The sequence below is a fragment of the Paroedura picta genome, chromosome 4 (assembly GCF_049243985.1).
Source record: "Paroedura picta isolate Pp20150507F chromosome 4, Ppicta_v3.0, whole genome shotgun sequence".
Lineage (NCBI taxonomy): Eukaryota > Metazoa > Chordata > Lepidosauria > Squamata > Gekkonidae > Paroedura > Paroedura picta.
In genome coordinates this window covers 137,610,871-137,627,619 of record NC_135372.1, presented here as the reverse complement: position 1 = coordinate 137,627,619, position 16,749 = coordinate 137,610,871, and the positions used below count along the sequence as shown (strand labels likewise).

Sequence of the window (16,749 nt, the reverse complement as noted above, 5' to 3'; positions counted from 1 at the left end):
GTTCTCATGAAGGTCTCAGCCTCTCTGCCCTGTTATTGGCCCTCCAGAGGAACTGGTTGGCCGCTGCGAGAGACAAGATGCTGGACTAGATGGACCACTGGCCTGATCCAGCAGGGCTCTTCTGATGTTCTCATGAAGGTCTCAACCTCCATGCCCTGTTGTTGGCCCTGCAGAAGAACAGGATGGCCACTGTGAGCATCAGGATGCTGAACTGCACGGACCACTCTCCTAACCCAGCAAGGCTCTTCTGATGTTCTCATGAAACCTTCTTCTGAAGAGCTGCCTGAGACAGGATGCTGGACTGGAAGGCCCACCAGCAGGGCTCTCGCCATGTTCTCCTACAGAGGCTGAGCAACCCTTTCAACCCTCCACCTTCAAGCCCCCAGGGATGGGGGGCGGGCGGGGGGGGGGAAGTCAGCGCCGCGCGTGCTGTTCCTCCAGCCGGGCAGCGCGAAGGGGTTAACCCCACAGGGGCGGCCACAACAATGGCCCGCGGCGGAGCGGGGCTAATCCCGCCGCCGCTCCTCCCCTCCCTCGCTGCCTCCCTCCCTCCCCCCTCCCTGCAGGGGCTGCCCGGGCCAAGGCGCGCGCCACTAGCCCCGCGGGCCGCCTGCGAGAGAGCGCGAGGCAGCCAGGCGGGCGGGCGGCGGGCGGAGGGAGCCCGAGCGGCTGGGCTGGGCTGGGCTGGCTGGGCGGGAGCGGCGGCGCAGGTTGATGTCTCATCACTTGATTAGGCCGCCCTGCCTGGAGCGCCTCTCCCGGGCCGCCGCCGCCGCACCAACTTTCGGCCTCTTTCCTTGCCGGGCATCGCTTCCTTGCTTGCTTTTTTGCAAAGCCCGCGTTGCACTTGGCTCCTCGGCCATGGCTCCTCCGAGGACGCGCTAGACGCCGCCGCCGCCGCTGGAGCTCCCTGCCTGCCGCATCCCGGCGTTGCAACCCGGAGCTCTGTTCCCTCGCGCCCCCTCTGTGAAAATGGCGAGAGACGGGCGGGCGGCGATGCCTCTGTCGCTGCTGGTGCTGCTGCTGCTGCTGGCGGCGCGCTGCGGCCGGGGCCAGCCGGTCTCGTTCCAGGTCGACGTGAACGGCTACAGCCTGCACCCGCCGTACTTCAACCTGGCCGAGGGCACCCGGATCTCGGCCACCGCCACCTGCGGCGAGGAGGACGCCGGCGCCAAGAGCCCCCGGCCCGTGGAGGATTTGTATTGCAAGCTCGTGGGCGGGCCCGTGGCCGGCGGCGACCCCAACCAGACGATTCAGGTATGCCCCCTGCATTGCATTGCATTGCATTGCTCTCCCCCTTTCCTTCCTTCCGAATTGGGACCCGCATTGCCGCTTTGCAAGGTGCCCCCGGCTTGCAGGAGACGCGCGCTGCTTTGCGCCTTCCCTGCTCTTCGCTCAGCGCGAGATCCTGCAAGGGCTGGGGAAGAGTTTAATCTGGAACGATTTCCCTCCTCCGTTGGAGGCCACATGGTGGCATCTTCGGAAACTCTTCCTCGCTTTCGCCGGGCCAGCCCGGTTCGTCTCCAAAAGTCGCGCAGGCTTTGGTTTGGCTTGCGCGGCCGCGCAGGAACTTTCGGAGCCGCCGGTGCGATCCTGGCAACGAAGCCGGAGCCTGGGATCGCCGTCCGGACGAACGGAAAGCGTGGCCGGCGAGGAGCTTTCGGGAGCCCACCCCCAGCCCCGTGCCCCGGCGCTCCTGAAAGGCATCCGTGCGCGCAAAGAACCGCCGGGCGCATCTTTTCCTTCCCCTCGTCCCCCCCCCCCTCCCTCTGTCCAGTAATGGTTCGACTGGAGAATTGATTTTCAAGGAATGGGACAGGCATGCACACACACACACACACACAAAACCCCTGGGGAGGGTCGTGGAGCGACATGTGTTGTGCGCATGTTTGCACCGGGGCATGTTTACTTTGTGCTTCAGAAAGTACGCTTTGGAAGGGGAGTGGGGGTGGGTGGAAGCGCAGAATGGAGAGGACCTTTCCACCTAACTCTGCCTGAATCCTTTCAGGGAGTGCTACCTGTGTGTGTACAGGTACTCTTCTTCTGTGCACACGGAGTTAACTTACTTTTGCCCAAGTGATGACTTCGCCACAGCCTGCATGGTGTACCAGAGAAGAACTGGGTTGGAGTCCCTTCTCCTTTGCATGCAGCCAGCTGGGTGCCCTTGGGCTGGTCACAGTTCTCTCAGAGCTCTCTCAGCCCTACCTACGTCACAGGGTGTTGCGGGGAGAGGAAGGCAAGGCGATGGTAAGCCGCTTTGAGACTCCTTCGGGAAGTAACACGCAGAGTACGAAAAAAAAAACAGCTGATCTAGTCCAGTTCTGGACTAGATCAGAAATCCAGGCAAGCAGGGTGAAGTGTGAAGGGTCAAGAGGGTGGCAGGCTACAGTGGGTGAGCGAGAGGGTTGTGAGTGTCCTGCATAGTGCAGGGGGTTGGACTAGATGACCCGGGAGGTCTTTTCCAACTCTATGATTCTGTGATTCTATGCGTGGTAAGATTAGCCTCACCCCCAAATCAGGGCTGTACAGATGTACAGTTTACCAAGTGGCTTCAAGTTACCGCGGGTCAATTACTCTGCAGCTCACAGGGTGAGATATCTAATGTTCTACATTCCCCTGTACAATTTTGGCTGCATCCTGTGTTCATAGTACCCTGCCCCCTGCTTTGAAAATGCAGTTTGTGGTTTCTGGTGCTTCTGTCCAGTTGCATGGTTGCCAACCTCCAGGTGGAGCCTAGAGATCTTCCAGAATCCTAGCAGTCTCCAGTGATCAGTTCCCCTGGAGGAAATGGCTGCTTTGGAGGGGGGACTGCGAAATTTAGAGAAAAATCTAAGTGTTGCTGCAAAATCTAGAGAAAAAACAAAAAAAGGGGGGGCGGGGAACCTAGCATGAATATCAAGCCACGAACCCAGAGGTCGAGCAAACCCAAAATAAAATCAAACACAGCTAATTATTACACAGGGCGCATAATTATAGGATTAAAAACAGTATACAAAGATGGCCCAGCACCAGATCGCCAGGAATTTCTCAATCATGAACTGGGAAAGGTATCCATTTGTAAAACATGTATTTATCCAGCTGAAACTGAGCAGGTTTAAGTCTCGTTAATTTCCGTGGGAGACAATCCTGTACTTGTTTGACTCTCGCTGGAAATGTACTTTGGACTTGAAAGAACTGGCTTGGGTGGGTTTCATACTGCAAGCGGATAATAATAACAATAACAACAACAGCAACAATAATAGTTGATTCTTATATGCCACTTTTCTCTACCCGAAGGAGCCTCAAAGCGGCTTCCAATTGCCTTCCCTTTCCTCTCCCCACAACAGACACCCTGTGAGGGAAGGGAGGCTAAGAGAGCCCTTATATTACTGAAGAAGAAGAAGAGTTGGCTCTTATATGCTGCTTTTCTCTACCCGAAGGAGTCTCAGAGCGGCTTCCAATCGCCTTCCCTTTCCTCTCCCCACAACAGACACCCTGTGAGGGAGGGGAGGCTGAGAGAGCCCTGAGATTACTGAAGAAGAAGAAGAAGAAGAGTTGGTTCTTATATGCCACTTTTCTCTACCCAAAGGAGTCTCCAAGCGGCTTCCAGTCGCCTTCCCATTCCTCTCCCCACAACAGACACCCTGTGAGGGAAGGGAGGCTAAGAGAGCCCTTATATTACTGAAGAAGAAGAAGAGTTGGCTCTTATATGCCTTTTTCTCTACCCAAAGGGGTCTCAAAATGGCTTGCATTTGCCCTCCCTTTCCTCTCCCCACAAGAAACATCCAGTGAAGGAGGTGAGGCTGTGAGAACCCTGATATTACTGAAGAAGAGTTGGTTTTTATATGCTAATTTTCTCTACCCAAAGGAGTCTCAAAGCAGCTTCCAATCGCCTTCCCTTTCCTCTCCCCACAACAGACACTCTGTGAGGTGGGTGAGGCTGAGAGAGCCCTGAGATTACTGAAGAAGAAGAAGAGTTGGTTCTTATATGCCGCTTTTCTCTACCCGAAGGAGTCTCGAAGCGGCTTCCAATCCCCTTCCGTTCCTTTCCCCACAACAGGCACCCTGTGAAGTAGGTGAGGCTGAGAGAGCTCTGACAGGACTGCTCTGTGAGAAGAGTTCAAACACGGCTGGGATGAGCCCAAGGTCCCCCAGCTGGCTGTATGTGGAGGAGCGGAAGAATCAAGCTCAACTCCCTGGATGACTCTGTTCTAAGGAGGTACTTCGCATGAAGTATCTCCTTAGAACAGCTGCCAATGCTGCTCTTACCCCCTGTAATTCCAGATAGAGATGCTAAACCACTTTCTTGGGGCCACCTGGTGATTTCATGGCTGGTTTGAATCAGGGATATCTCAGATCACACCTCACCTCCTTAACCTCAACTGCTCACACAGCTGCTCTGAGAGCCGTTCAGTTACTGCGTCTATATATTTGGGGAAATCCCAGCTTTTCCTCCAAACAGGCTGCCGTGTAAGCCTGAAGTAACAGGACAAAGTTTGAGTCCAACAGTACCTTGAAGACCAACAAAAATTTTATTCAAAGGGTAATCTTTTTTGTGCATGCACACACCATTAGGTTTTTCACTATGCCGGCAGAAGTGTGCATGCACACAACCGTGAATAAAACCTCGTTGGTCTGCGGGGAGCTGTGGAGCTCAAATGTTGCCCCCCCCCCACATTTCAGAGGGAGGGTTCCCATTAGCACGTTTGCAAGTGGTTTTGGTTTTCCTTCCTTCTCAGAAATGGGAAGTTTAAAGAGCCTGTTTCCTGAGGGTTTCTAAACAGGGAAGAGGATTTAGGAGACAAAAGACGGACAGGAGATGACTTCAAGAAGGACGTAGATAAAATTGAAAGGGTACAGAGGAGAGCGACAAAGATGATCTGGGGCCAAGGGACCAAGCCCTATGAAGATAGGTTGAGGGACTTGGGAATGTTCAGCCTGGAGAAGAGGAGGTTGAGAGGGGACATGATAGCCCTCTTTAAGTATTTGAAAGGTTGTCACTTGGAGGAGGGCAGGATGCTGTTCCCGTTGGCTGCAGAGGAGAGGACACGCAGTATTGGGTTTAAACTACAAGTACAACGATATAGGCTAGATATCAGGAAAAAAATGTTCACAGTCAGAGTAGTTCAGCAGTGGAATAGGCTGCCTAAGGAGGTGGTGAGCTCCCCCTCACTGGCAGTCTTCAAGCAAAGGTTAGATACACACTTTTCTTGGATGCTTTAGGACGCTTAGGGCTGATCCTGCATTGAGCAGGGGTTGGACTAGATGGCCTGTATGGCCCCTTCCAACTCTATGGTTCTATGATTCTATGGTCAGCAAAGGATGGAGGCTGCTAAGAAGCATCTTGGGATCTTTTTTAAACAAGGCTTTTTTCCACTGGGAAGGGGAGAAGAAATGAGTGGAGTCCAGCGTTTTTACCTGCACCGTGCATTTGTCGCATGCTTCAAACGCTTGGCTCCCAGAGATGTTGCAAACAGTCCGGGGTGTGTATTTTTACTGCATGGGACGTTTGTCTGGCCTCGATCCAGGCCGGGGCCTTTTCGGTCGTGGCCCCAACCTGGTGGAATGAGCTCCCAGAAGAGCTGAGGGCCCTGCCAGAGTTGTCAGCTTTCCGCAGGGCCTGCAAGACGGAGCTCTTCCGCCAGGCGTATGGTTGAGGCCAGGGCAGAGTCCTGGTATTCCAACTAAGGATCTCCCCAAGGCCTATCAGAACTGGTCCCACTCTCTCCGGAAGGGAACTTGGCCTCTGGCTGAACAGGGCGGGATAGGATTGGGTGGAGAGGATGTTACCACTGCTGCCTTGCAGTTGTTGTAATTTGGGATAATTTTATTGGGGTTTAATTGTATTTTAATGTTTTACTATGTGAACCGCCGCGAGACCAGCTGGGGAGCAGCGGCATATAAATTGAAAAATAAACAAACAAAAGCATTGGAATCTGCTGGGCTCCTGCACCATGATTTCCTAGGTCATTACATTTCTTGTGCAGCGGCCGTAATCTCCCTGACTAGCCCGGTCTTGTCGCATCTCGGAAGCTAAGCAGCCAGCCGTGTTTAGTGCTTGGATGAGAGACCCCCAAAGGAGTTGCCAAGGGTTGGAGAGCAAACCATCCCGGCTCCTTGCCTGTCTTGAAAACCCCACGAGGTGGCACTTTGTTTGTTCTCTGTGCGTTGGTTGGGACTCCTTGCCACTTTTCCTTGCCTGAAGGGGGTGCTTGCAAAATCTACGGAGTCTGAACAGAAAGGACTGAGGGTTTTCCGAGTAGCTCACTTCTTACGCTGAGCTGCAAACTCCTTTTGTCCTGTGAGAGAGCTGGGTGGTTTGGACAGCACTTTAAGGGAATGACTTTTCAGGGAAGTAGGGGTCCCTTTTATTTCTTAGAAAAGCAGGTGGGCGTAAAGGTAGAGCTCTGTAGGAGAGTTTGGGCCTCTCTTTGAGACTTCTCCAAATGGGAATCAAAGGGAATGCGTTGGGAAAGTCTCTAAAATAAAAGAGGCCCCCACTTTCTCTGCTTTGATAGCAGGAAAATAGTGGTGTGAAGACACCCATTTGAACAGAGCTGGAGGCATCATTGGCCCTAATGCACTACATTTATCCACACCTATGTCTCTGGATAAACAGGTTTGGCAGGTTTGGGGAGTGCTCCGAAAACCTGCAATGCTTGTAAAGAGAGCAGAGAATGGTCTGTTTGGACAAAGCAGCCCAAGCTGAAGGCATCGTTACTTAAAATGCAGTGTATTTGCCCACCCCAGTGTCTTTTGTGTCTGGATAAACAGGTTTGGCAGGTTTTGGAAGTGCTATAAAAACCTGCAAACCCTTTACACAGAGCCAGGTAATCCCTGCTTAGACAATGATGTCTAAACTGAAGGCATCTTTACTTCTAATGCACTATTTGCCCACCCCAGTGTCTTTTGTGTCTGGATAAACAGGTCTGGCAGGTTTTGGAAATGCTGCAAAAACCTGCAAGGCCTGTAAACAGAGCTGAGCACCTACTGTTTGGGCAACAACGTTGGCATTATTCTTGTGCTCAACTCATCAAGAAAAAAAAAAGATCTCTCTCTCTAGTCCTAAGCAAATGCAATGGATTTTGGGAATATAGGTGTGAAGAGACATCCTCAGGCTCTTTAAAGGAATGTGGGCGGGAGAGAAAGGCGTGTTAAGGATAAACAATTATTACAGGCTTATGTCAAAGTAAACGTCTGCCGAGACCTGACAGAAAGGCCACATGCACCCGGGGCTAAGAATTTCCTAGGAATGCAGATGGCAAAAGCATACCACAGATTTGGAATGAATGACTTACACTCAATAGAGTGCTTAATGGCTGGGGACATCTGGGAAGGAGACGAGACCAGTCCTAAGGAAGGGCTTGCAAAAGGTGAGGGGAAAAAGAGCAAGTGGGTTTTTATTTCCTTGAGTTTCCCAGTATTGTTGTAGATCCCATGAAGGCAACCAGAGTAGTGGAGGAAACAAATGGAATCTGAAACCTCATCCAGTCCCCTCTGCTACACCCCTGGAGATTGCAACCAAGAAGATTGAGGCAGGGAAGGGCAGCCATGAAGAAGCTAGAAAAGTTTCTCAAGAGGCAGGGAAGGGTAGCCGTGAAGAAGCTAGAAAAGTTTCTCAAGAGGCAGGGAAGGGCAGCCATGAAGAAGCTAGAAAAGTTTCTCAAGAGGCAGGGAAGGGCAGCCGTGAAGAAGCTAGAAAAGTTTTTCAAGAGGCAGGGAAGGGCAGCTGTGAAGGAGCTAGAAAAAGTTTCTCAAGAGGCAGGGAAGGGCAGCCATGAAGAAGCTGGAAAAGTTTCTCAAGAGGCAGGGAAGGGCAGCCGTGAAGAAGCTAGAAAAGTTTCTTAAGTTTATTGCCAGTGCTGTGCAGCCCACTTTGCCTACAGACGTTTCATGTGCCTACAGAAATTCTATCATTGGATTTATGGTTTACCGTAAATTTTAAGGAGATCAAAAATTGCAGGAGCACAGAAGACAATCCTTGGCAGGTAGGGTCAAGCCAGGAGTGACACATCAAAGACTCTTGCTGGTGGGCAGTGGGAAGTGGGGATTAGGGGGAGGATTAGGAGAAATACCAGTTGCCCAAAGTTACTATTAGCATGGCAAAAGGTCACAGATGGCTCATCCATTGCAGGAACTTTGTGTCACCCTCACAGGTGTACCTGACAATCTAGGGAGAACAAATCCATAGTAATTGTTACGGAAACTTACCTGGACTACTTCTGTGTTCCACTTAGTGGTACGTGTATCACATAGTTGTGAGGCTGGAAATTCCTGGAAATGTTGGGGGTGGAGTCTTCGGAAGGCAGGGTTTGGGAAGGGGAGAGATCTCAACGGGCTGGAAAGCCATGAGTCCACCAGCCATAATAGGGCAGCCGACTACATGCTGTGACAGGGCTGAATGATTCCCAGAATTGCTGCCGGTGCCTCAAAGTCTGACCTGAAGATGTGTGCCTGCACATGAATTAGGCTTTGGTGGTCACTGGACTCAGTGCCACTGGACTCAGACCTTCTTCTTTTCTTTCTCCATTGTTATTCTAGGTCTTTCCGGGAATCTAGGGTAAAAGTGTAGGAGCTGCTCAGATTTTGAAAATATCAGTTCCACTTAATATTTCTGGTAAGGGCTTAGAGGAGGAGCATGTCTCATGGCTTAAGTGCCACAAATGAGGAAGGAAAATGGGGAGAAATTGCTCTAAGTGCAGAGCCAACAAGAAGAGGGATAGATTTAATCCTTCCTTCCTTCCTTCCTTCCTTCCTTCCTTCCTTCCTTCCTTCCTTCCTTCCTTCCTTCCTTCCTTCCTTCCTTCCTTCCTTCCTTCCTTCCTTCCTTCCTTCCTTCCTTCCTTCCTTCCTTCCTTCCTTCCTTCCTTCCCCTCTTTATCGCCCCTCCCTCCCTCCCTCCCTCCATCCATCCCTCCATCCATCCCTCCATCCCTCCATCCATCCATCCATCCATCCATCCATCCATCCAAGTGGTTGTTCCTCTGCATGGATCCCACAACTCCAGTGAACAGCCTTTCTGGGAGCTGGAAGGGGCCATGGGAACAGAGAACACAGCCAAGCTCCATTTGCCTTCTGTAGATGGGCTCTGCATCTGCCAAGCAACAGTTGTTTAATGATGATAGTCCCAGATCAGATTATTGGGTTTCTAGCCAAGTACATAAAACCACCACAAGAGGCTTCAATAAAGCATCTGAGCTCTCCTGTCAACCCTTTGTAGCTCTCTGTCTCCAGTTCTGATTCACGTCCTTCCAAAGGCAGCCTAGTTCCATTTATGTGGCCTTTCTTGGGGTCGCACTAGCAATTTCCAATGAAAGAACTTGAGTTTTGTAGACTCTACATTGGGTTTGAGACTGTGATACCTCCTTCCCCTCCTCCTGCTTTTCCTGTGGGGCTTTGATTCTGCAGGTCCTTTGATCCAAACTTTGTTTCCTAGACCGATTTGTCTGAGGCCAAAGCTTTGGCAAAATCCTTTTTGTGGCCACCTCCTTCCCAGCAGGTCAAGCTGAACTTTATAGGAGAGAAAAACGGGCTGGATAAAGGAGAGAAGGCATTCTTTGAAAGGTCACTGTTCTTAGCCCTCTTTCCTTGGGGATTTTGGTTCTCCTAGTGATTAAATGAATGACAGAGGTGTGTCTCAACGGAAGGGGAAGTATTCAAGGTGTGGCACAATGGAAGCGGGAAGCGTTCAATTTCAGGAGACCACAAAAGCCATAATGATCTCCCAAGTCCATGCTCTTTGTGTTTTGCCAATTAAGTTAGTGCTAACTCTTTCACCTGTTCTACTTCGCGTATCATTCCCCAATAAAATAGGTCAGATGCTGGAAGACTTGAGAAGGGGCCTTGGAAGACCAGCTTTTCCCAACTTTCTTATTGTTGAGAAACCCCTGAGACATTCTTGAGGCTTTGAGAAAACCCAGAAGTGACGCAATCATGCAGAATATGGTTGGGAAGCAGAGCTGTGGACACGCCCATCCAGGGCCTCTCCCCTTCCCACCCCCTCCAGGCCCATCATTGGCCATTTTGGGAGGGGTGGGGTGGGTCGGCATGAGTATACATGCTCATATCACTTGATAAATCTTTAACAGATTTAAAAAATATAATAAAAATTAATTTGCCAGACGACAAAGACAGCATGCAGTCAGAGTCGGAAGGGGTCTTATGGGTGTCCTAGTCCAACCCCGTACTTTAGTATGGGAAAACTGGTGGGTCCCCCAAAGACGGCTGTCAAGACTCTGCTTGAAGACCCCAAGGAGGAGATAGGTGACCACCATGCTTAGTTAATCTTCCGTTGTTCAACTGTTCTCATTGCTAGAAAATGTACCCCAATGCTTGGTTTAAATCAGGGGTAGTCAAACTGCGGCCCTCCAGATGTCCATGGACTACAATTCCCAGGAGCCCCTGCCAGCACTGGCAGGGGCTCCTGGGAATTGTAGTCCATGGACATCTGGAGGGCCGCAGTTTGACTACCCCTGGTTTAAATAATGTGAGGATTGTAATGGTGATGTTAGCCACTCAGCCATGTCTGACTCTTGGTGATCCTGTGGCTCAGCTGTTTCCACACCTTTCGATCTTGGACCGGTTCTTTTAGTTGTAGAATGCTCTGACCAATGTCCATTTTGATTGGGTCTAACCATTGTGTTCTTTGTCGGCCTGGTTTCCTTTTACCAATGACCAGTCCCGGCATAATTGCTTTCTCCATTAATTGGATCGCATGATATGGCCAAAGTAAGTGAGCCGGAGTTTTGTGATTTTGCTTTCCAGTGATTGTATTTCCTTGTATGTCCTTGTTTGTGACTTTTGCTGACCAAGGGACCTGCAGAACCCTTCTCCAGCACCAAATGAATCAATCCACCTCTTGCCTGATTTCTTCATCGTCCAACTTTCACAGCCGTAAGTGGCTATTGGAAATTTGACAGATCAGACTAATCTACACTTGGTAATTAGACTTAATTGCCTTTTGGCACAGCAGAGAGCAAGGCTTTTACTCTTTTCCATGCAATGGAATGGCGCAATCATACCTTCCCTTGGTGTTCTCTCCTCCCGTGCCAGAGACTTGTTTTCCATGTCTCCATCTTTGTTGCCGCCTTCTGGCACAGTTGGTCTACATCTTTATTGAAGTGTGCTGTTTGCATCTAACAAAGGATGTGTAATGGTAGGTTGTGTCCCCCCCCCCCCCCCAGCCTGCATGGTTGGAAGTGCCATCCTAAGTAAAGTTACACCCTAAGTAAAGTTACACCCTACAGTGACATTAGAAGAAGAAGAAGAAGAAGAAGAGTTGGTTCTTATATGCCGCTTTTCCCTACCCGAAGGAGGCTCAAAGCGGCTTACAGTCGCCTTCCCATTCCTCCCCCCACAACAGACACCCTGTGGGGTGGGTGAGGCTGAGAGAGCACTGATATCACTGCCCGGTCAGAACAGTTTTATCAGTGCCGTGGCGAGCCCAAGGTCACCCAGCTGGTTGCATGTGGGGGAGCGCAGAATCGAACCTGGCATGCCAGATTACAAGTCCGCACTCCTAACCACTACACCAAACTGGCTCTTAGAAGGTGTAATGCAGGGGTAGTCAAACTGCGGCCCTCCAGATGTCCATGGACTACAATTCCCAGGAGCCCCTGCCAGCAAAAGCTGGCAGGGACCCCTGGGAATTGTAGTCCATGGACATCTGGAGGGCCGCAGTTTAACTACCCCTGGTGTAGTGCCTTGGTGTAGTGGTTAGGAGTGCAGACTTCTAATCTGGCAAGCTGGGTTCGATTCTGCACTCCCCCACATGCAACCAGCTGGGTGACCTTGGGCTCGCCACGGCACTGATAAAACTATTCTGACTGAGCAGGATTATCAGGGCTCTCTCAGCCTCACCTCCCTCGCAGGGTGTCTGCTTTGGGGAAAGGAAAGGGAAGGCGATTGTAAGCCGCTTTGAGACTCCTTCGGGTAGAGAAAAGCAGCATATAAGAACCAACTCTTCTTCTTCTTCAGTAATCTCAGGGCTCTCTCAGCCTCACCCACCTCACAGGGTGTCTGCTTTGGGGAGAGGAAAGGGAATGTAAGCCGCTTTGAGATTAAAATGAGACACATGTTTTAAAAGTACAATAGGAGCAGAGTAGAAGGATGGAATAGAGTATCTCTAATGGGCTGATAACATTCTTCTTTACTAACATAGAGGGTTGTCCTTTTTATTCTGTACTATTTCATTGTTCGCCATGATGGGTCATGTGGGATATAGAAGAAGAAGGGGAAAAAAGACTTCAGTCTTTTGGGTTTAAATAGACGAAGGATTAAACTTGTAAATCCACGACAGGAAGTGCTTTCATGGAAATGTTTGTTATCTTGGTTTGTTCTGATAGCAGTGGCATTGAATTCTTTAAGAACCTTTTGTAACCCCTTTTGTCTTTCCTTAACATTTCAATAATTCTTTCAGCTTTACAGCATGTCCTGCTTTGGACCTCATCACTGGTTCCTGAGAAAACTTATTGTTCCAATTTAATCTATTTAGTTTGCCAAGAAGGGCAAGGGATGGATGTTTAGGGTCATCTGTAAATGAGTTTTAGTGTGTGTTAATTCAACATTCTCTTGCTTATGGGGAGTTTGGCAGAGCCACTGGGACTTAAAATACCCCGATAATACTTAGTAAGGGAGAACTTAAAGAATTCATATCAGAGAAGTATATTCTCACTGCTTACATACAAGATCAATTCTTACTTGCCGTTTCTGTGCAAAGTGCTACTAACACAAAGAAAATGAGTGCAATTGTTTCACATTTTACATTGAATTATTTAAATTAATGCAGAATTTCTCTTGGTAATTTATTATTCATAGAATCAAAGAGTTGGAAGGGGCCATACAGGCCATCTAGTCCAACCCCCTGCTCAATGCAGGATCAGCCCTAAGCATTATTATTATACTTATAATTATACTAGGGGCCAAGCCCGTTGCATGCAGGAATACAGTGGTGCTAGATTAGGGGGTGGAGTGGAAGAATTCTGCAGCCGGCCTTCCCTCCCCAGTAATTCTCTGGGTGGGGGTAATTGGGGAGGCCCCAATTGATTTTATTTATTTATATATTTACTAGGGGCCAATCCCGTTGCATTCAGGAATACTACGTGGGCGCTAAATTGGGGGGTGGAGTGGAAGAATTCTGCAGCTTCCCCCTCCCCCCAGGACCTGGAAAGGCTGCAGGCAGCTGTTAGGGAACTCACGGGCAGGGGCAGCTCTCATGCAGCAGGAATCTGCAGCCTCCGAGCCTCGGAGGGAAGTGGAAGGAGGAGGGGGTGGTCAGGTGGACAGACAGGCAAGCTGGCGGGGGATGGAAGGTGATTGGCTGGCCGCTGGACAGACAGGCAAGCTGGTTGGAGGAGGCGGCACTCAGGGGTGGGACAGATGCCATGAGTGGTTGTTAAGCGCAGACTGGCACTTGAGCCATGAGACCAGCTCCTCCTCCAAGGCCTTATCAGAAATATTTCGTGGAACAGATTTCAGTTTGTTGCGCTTGTGGCGCATATGTGAGCAACTGAAGATTTGTGAGCAACTGAAATGTTGAGATTAATTTAAGTCACAACAGAAAAAAGGAAATCGTCCTTGGTGCCAAGCCAATCAAGATTTTGTATGGCAGCCAGGAATATGAGCCACCAAGTGCCAATGGCTATATATAATATATTTTGCATTCCATGGGAAAAATCAGAAAACTCAAACGGACACGTCAAACGATCGGCAATGCTCTGATCCCACTGAAGGGTTTGAGTTCTGACCTGGATTTAAGTTGCTTTTATGAATGTATAAAACATGCCAACTAAGTATGTGGCTCTTTAATCAGATTGAGTGGCAACACCTGTGTTTTCCCCAAGAGTGAGTGGGTGAGCTGTAAATGCTTTTCAATTTATGTTGGTAATTGGGGACTTTAAGGCACGTACCCCATGACATTTTGAGCGATTGCCTAACTGGTATCATGAGATTAATTACTAAGGTAATTAACCAAGGTATGTTATGACTGCAAAGGATATAAGAATTTATTATGTTGAATTGAAATTTCTGGTCAGTATATATTGTTGTTACTTAGCTTACGTACATTTACTATATTTATGTAGGAGTAATCACTGAGGAGCCTCTTGTGGCGCAGGGTGGTAAGGCAGCCGACATGCTGTCTGAAGCTCTGCCCATGAGGCTGGGAGTTCGATCCCAGCAGCCGCCTCAAGGTTGACTCAGCCTTCCATCCTTCCGAGGTCGCTAAAATGAGTACCCAGATTGCTGGGGGGTAAACGGTAATGACTGGGGAAGGCACTGGCAAACCACCCCGTATTGAGTCTGCCATGAAAACACTAGAGGGCGTCATCCCAAGGGTCAGACATGACCCGGTGCTTGCACTGGGGATACCTTTACCTTTACCTAATCACTGAGGAAGCTCCTGGAAAGCAGGTTTATTACCTAGGACTCCGTTTCGATTACTCGTGACATTGGAATAAATAATTTGGAGAATACTTTGAGTTTGGAAGAATTTATATGACAGGCATCCGATTTCCTTTATTTTTCTGTCGTGCGTGAGGAATCGTCGGTTCTTTTTGTTTTGAGATGAATTTAAGATCAGCAGTTCTTGTTGCTTTGGAAGCCTGTTGTGTATGAACTGGTGAAGAATATTCAGAACATCAGAAGAGCCCGGCTGGATCAGACCAGTGGTCCATCTAGCCCAGCATCCTGTCTCATGCAGTGACCAACAAATTCCTCTAGAGGTCTAGCAACAGGGCATGGATGCCAAGTCCTTCCTAAGAACATCAGGAGAGCCCTGCTGGATCAGTCCAGTGGTCCATCTAGCCCAGCATCCCATCTCACTCAATGGCCAATCAGTTCCTCTGACTAGCCTATAACAGGATAGGTTATAGGATAGGATGCTAGTCCAGCATCCTATCTCACAAAGTAGCCAACAAGTTCCTCCAGAGGGCCAACAACAGGGCAGAGAAGCTGAGGCCTTCATTAGAATACCAGAAGAGCCCTGCTGGATCAGACCAATGGTCCACCTACTCCACAGCATCCTGTCTCACACCGTGGCCAACTAGTTCCTCTGACTAGCCAACAACAGGGTATAGAAGTCGAGGCTTTCATAAGAAGAGCCCTGATGGATCAAACCGATGGTCCATCTAGTCCCCAGCATCCTGTCTCACAGCTAGTTCCTCTGACTAGCCAAGAATGGGGCCTAAAGGCTGTGGCTTTCATAAGAAAAGCCCTGCTTGATCAGACCAAAGTGTGGTGTTGTGGTGGTAGGGTTCGCAACGGCAGCAACTCTGAGCATGCATTTGGTAGCATCTATTTATTGCCGGACTGTGATGTAGATAACCTTCAGAAAGAGATGGAAGAAGTGGGTGGTGGCTTTCATGTTGTCCTGCAAGGTGATTCTTTCAAAGTTTTTGAGTTTTCTGATTCTCTCTGCTTAGGGTTTTCAGGTCCTCCCAGCCACTGGTGGGGATGGGGGATAGGGTGGCCAGCTCTAGGATGGGAAAATCCTGGATATTCGGGGATCAAACTTGAGGAGAACAGGAAGCTCAATCAGGAACAATACCACAGAGTCCCCCCTCCAAAGCATCCCATTTTCTTCAGGGGAACTGATCTCTATAGTGTGGAGATGAGCTATAATTCCAGGGGATCCCCAGGCCTCACCTGGAGGCAGAGGGTTGGGAAATACCTGGAGGCTTTGGGGGTGGAGCCAGGAGTAGGTGGGATTTGGGGACCTCCCTCCAAAGCAGCCATTTTCCCCAAGGGGAACTGATCTCTGTAGTGGGGAGATGAACTGTAATTCCAGGGGATCCCCAGGCCCCACCTGCAGGTTGGCATCCTTACCTCTGCTTAATACCTTATCTCACTGACTGTAAATAACATTCCAGGGAGCCATTCTAGGCTGATTCAGTTCCTTCGTCTTATACACACTTCTGTCTCTAGTCAAGTCATGTTAATTTAAAAAAACGTGCATGTTAAAGATCTCAAACATGGTGTAATTGTCTGTATTATTCTGCGAGGCAGTGAGAAAGAATGCAAAGGATTTCTGGTTTCTCTTCTCCTTGAAATTTCATGGAAACATCTGCAGATATCAAAGCCCTGCCTGCTATGTTGAGGCTTTTCATGACTTTCAAAATTAAGAGAACAGGAATGTTAGGTCCCCTCCTCCCCTTAAGGACCGAGATTATGTACCCGATGAATTTGGAGCCAGCTTTAGGGACAATGCCAGATATTCATTCATCTCGAGATAACAGTTTTTAAACGTTAAGACCTTTGGGATTTGAATGCCTTGCGTTTGTGTATCGTTGTGCGCTGCTTAGAATGACATTACTGAGGAAAAAGGGAGGAAAAGGAAAGAAAGAAAGAAAGAAAGAAAGAAAGAAAGAAAGAAAGAAAGAAAGAAAGAAAGAAAGAAAGAAGGGGAGGGGACCCTTACCAAACTAGTACAAACTTGAGAAGTCTGTAGAGTTTTAAAAAAGAAACCCAGTTGGCTTAATTTTCCTCACAGAAGGCCAAAGGTTTAGTCGGAGTTGGCTTGGTGCATGATGTACTGTCGTTGCTATACCAACCAGCAGCCGGCCAAAATGGAGACAGCGATCCAGCACGCCAACTCTACCAGCAAATTGTGCCCCTGCTGAGATTGCACATTTTAACCCAAGGCTTTGTTTTCTGGAAAGCATTTTAAAACAAACCAACCAACAAAACACCAGCCGGTCACTTTTGTTTCTAGGTAAAGTGTACTGGGCTTGGTGTGGATCTCAAAGTATTTATCATAACCTGTCTTCGGCCTAA

At 49.3% G+C, this 16,749-nt stretch overlaps 1 protein-coding gene across 1 annotated transcript in view; it reads left to right on the top strand.

The window, feature by feature from the left end:
- Positions 1 to 601: 601 nt before the first annotated feature.
- Positions 602 to 16,749, top strand: part of LAMA5 (laminin subunit alpha 5) — a 232,468-nt gene continuing 216,320 nt past the window's right edge. Inside the window, exon 1 of the mRNA XM_077335780.1 lies at positions 602 to 1,257. Within this exon, the coding sequence (XP_077191895.1) occupies positions 973 to 1,257 (285 nt within the window). The 5' untranslated portion in view covers positions 602 to 972. The remainder of the gene's footprint in view (positions 1,258 to 16,749) is intronic.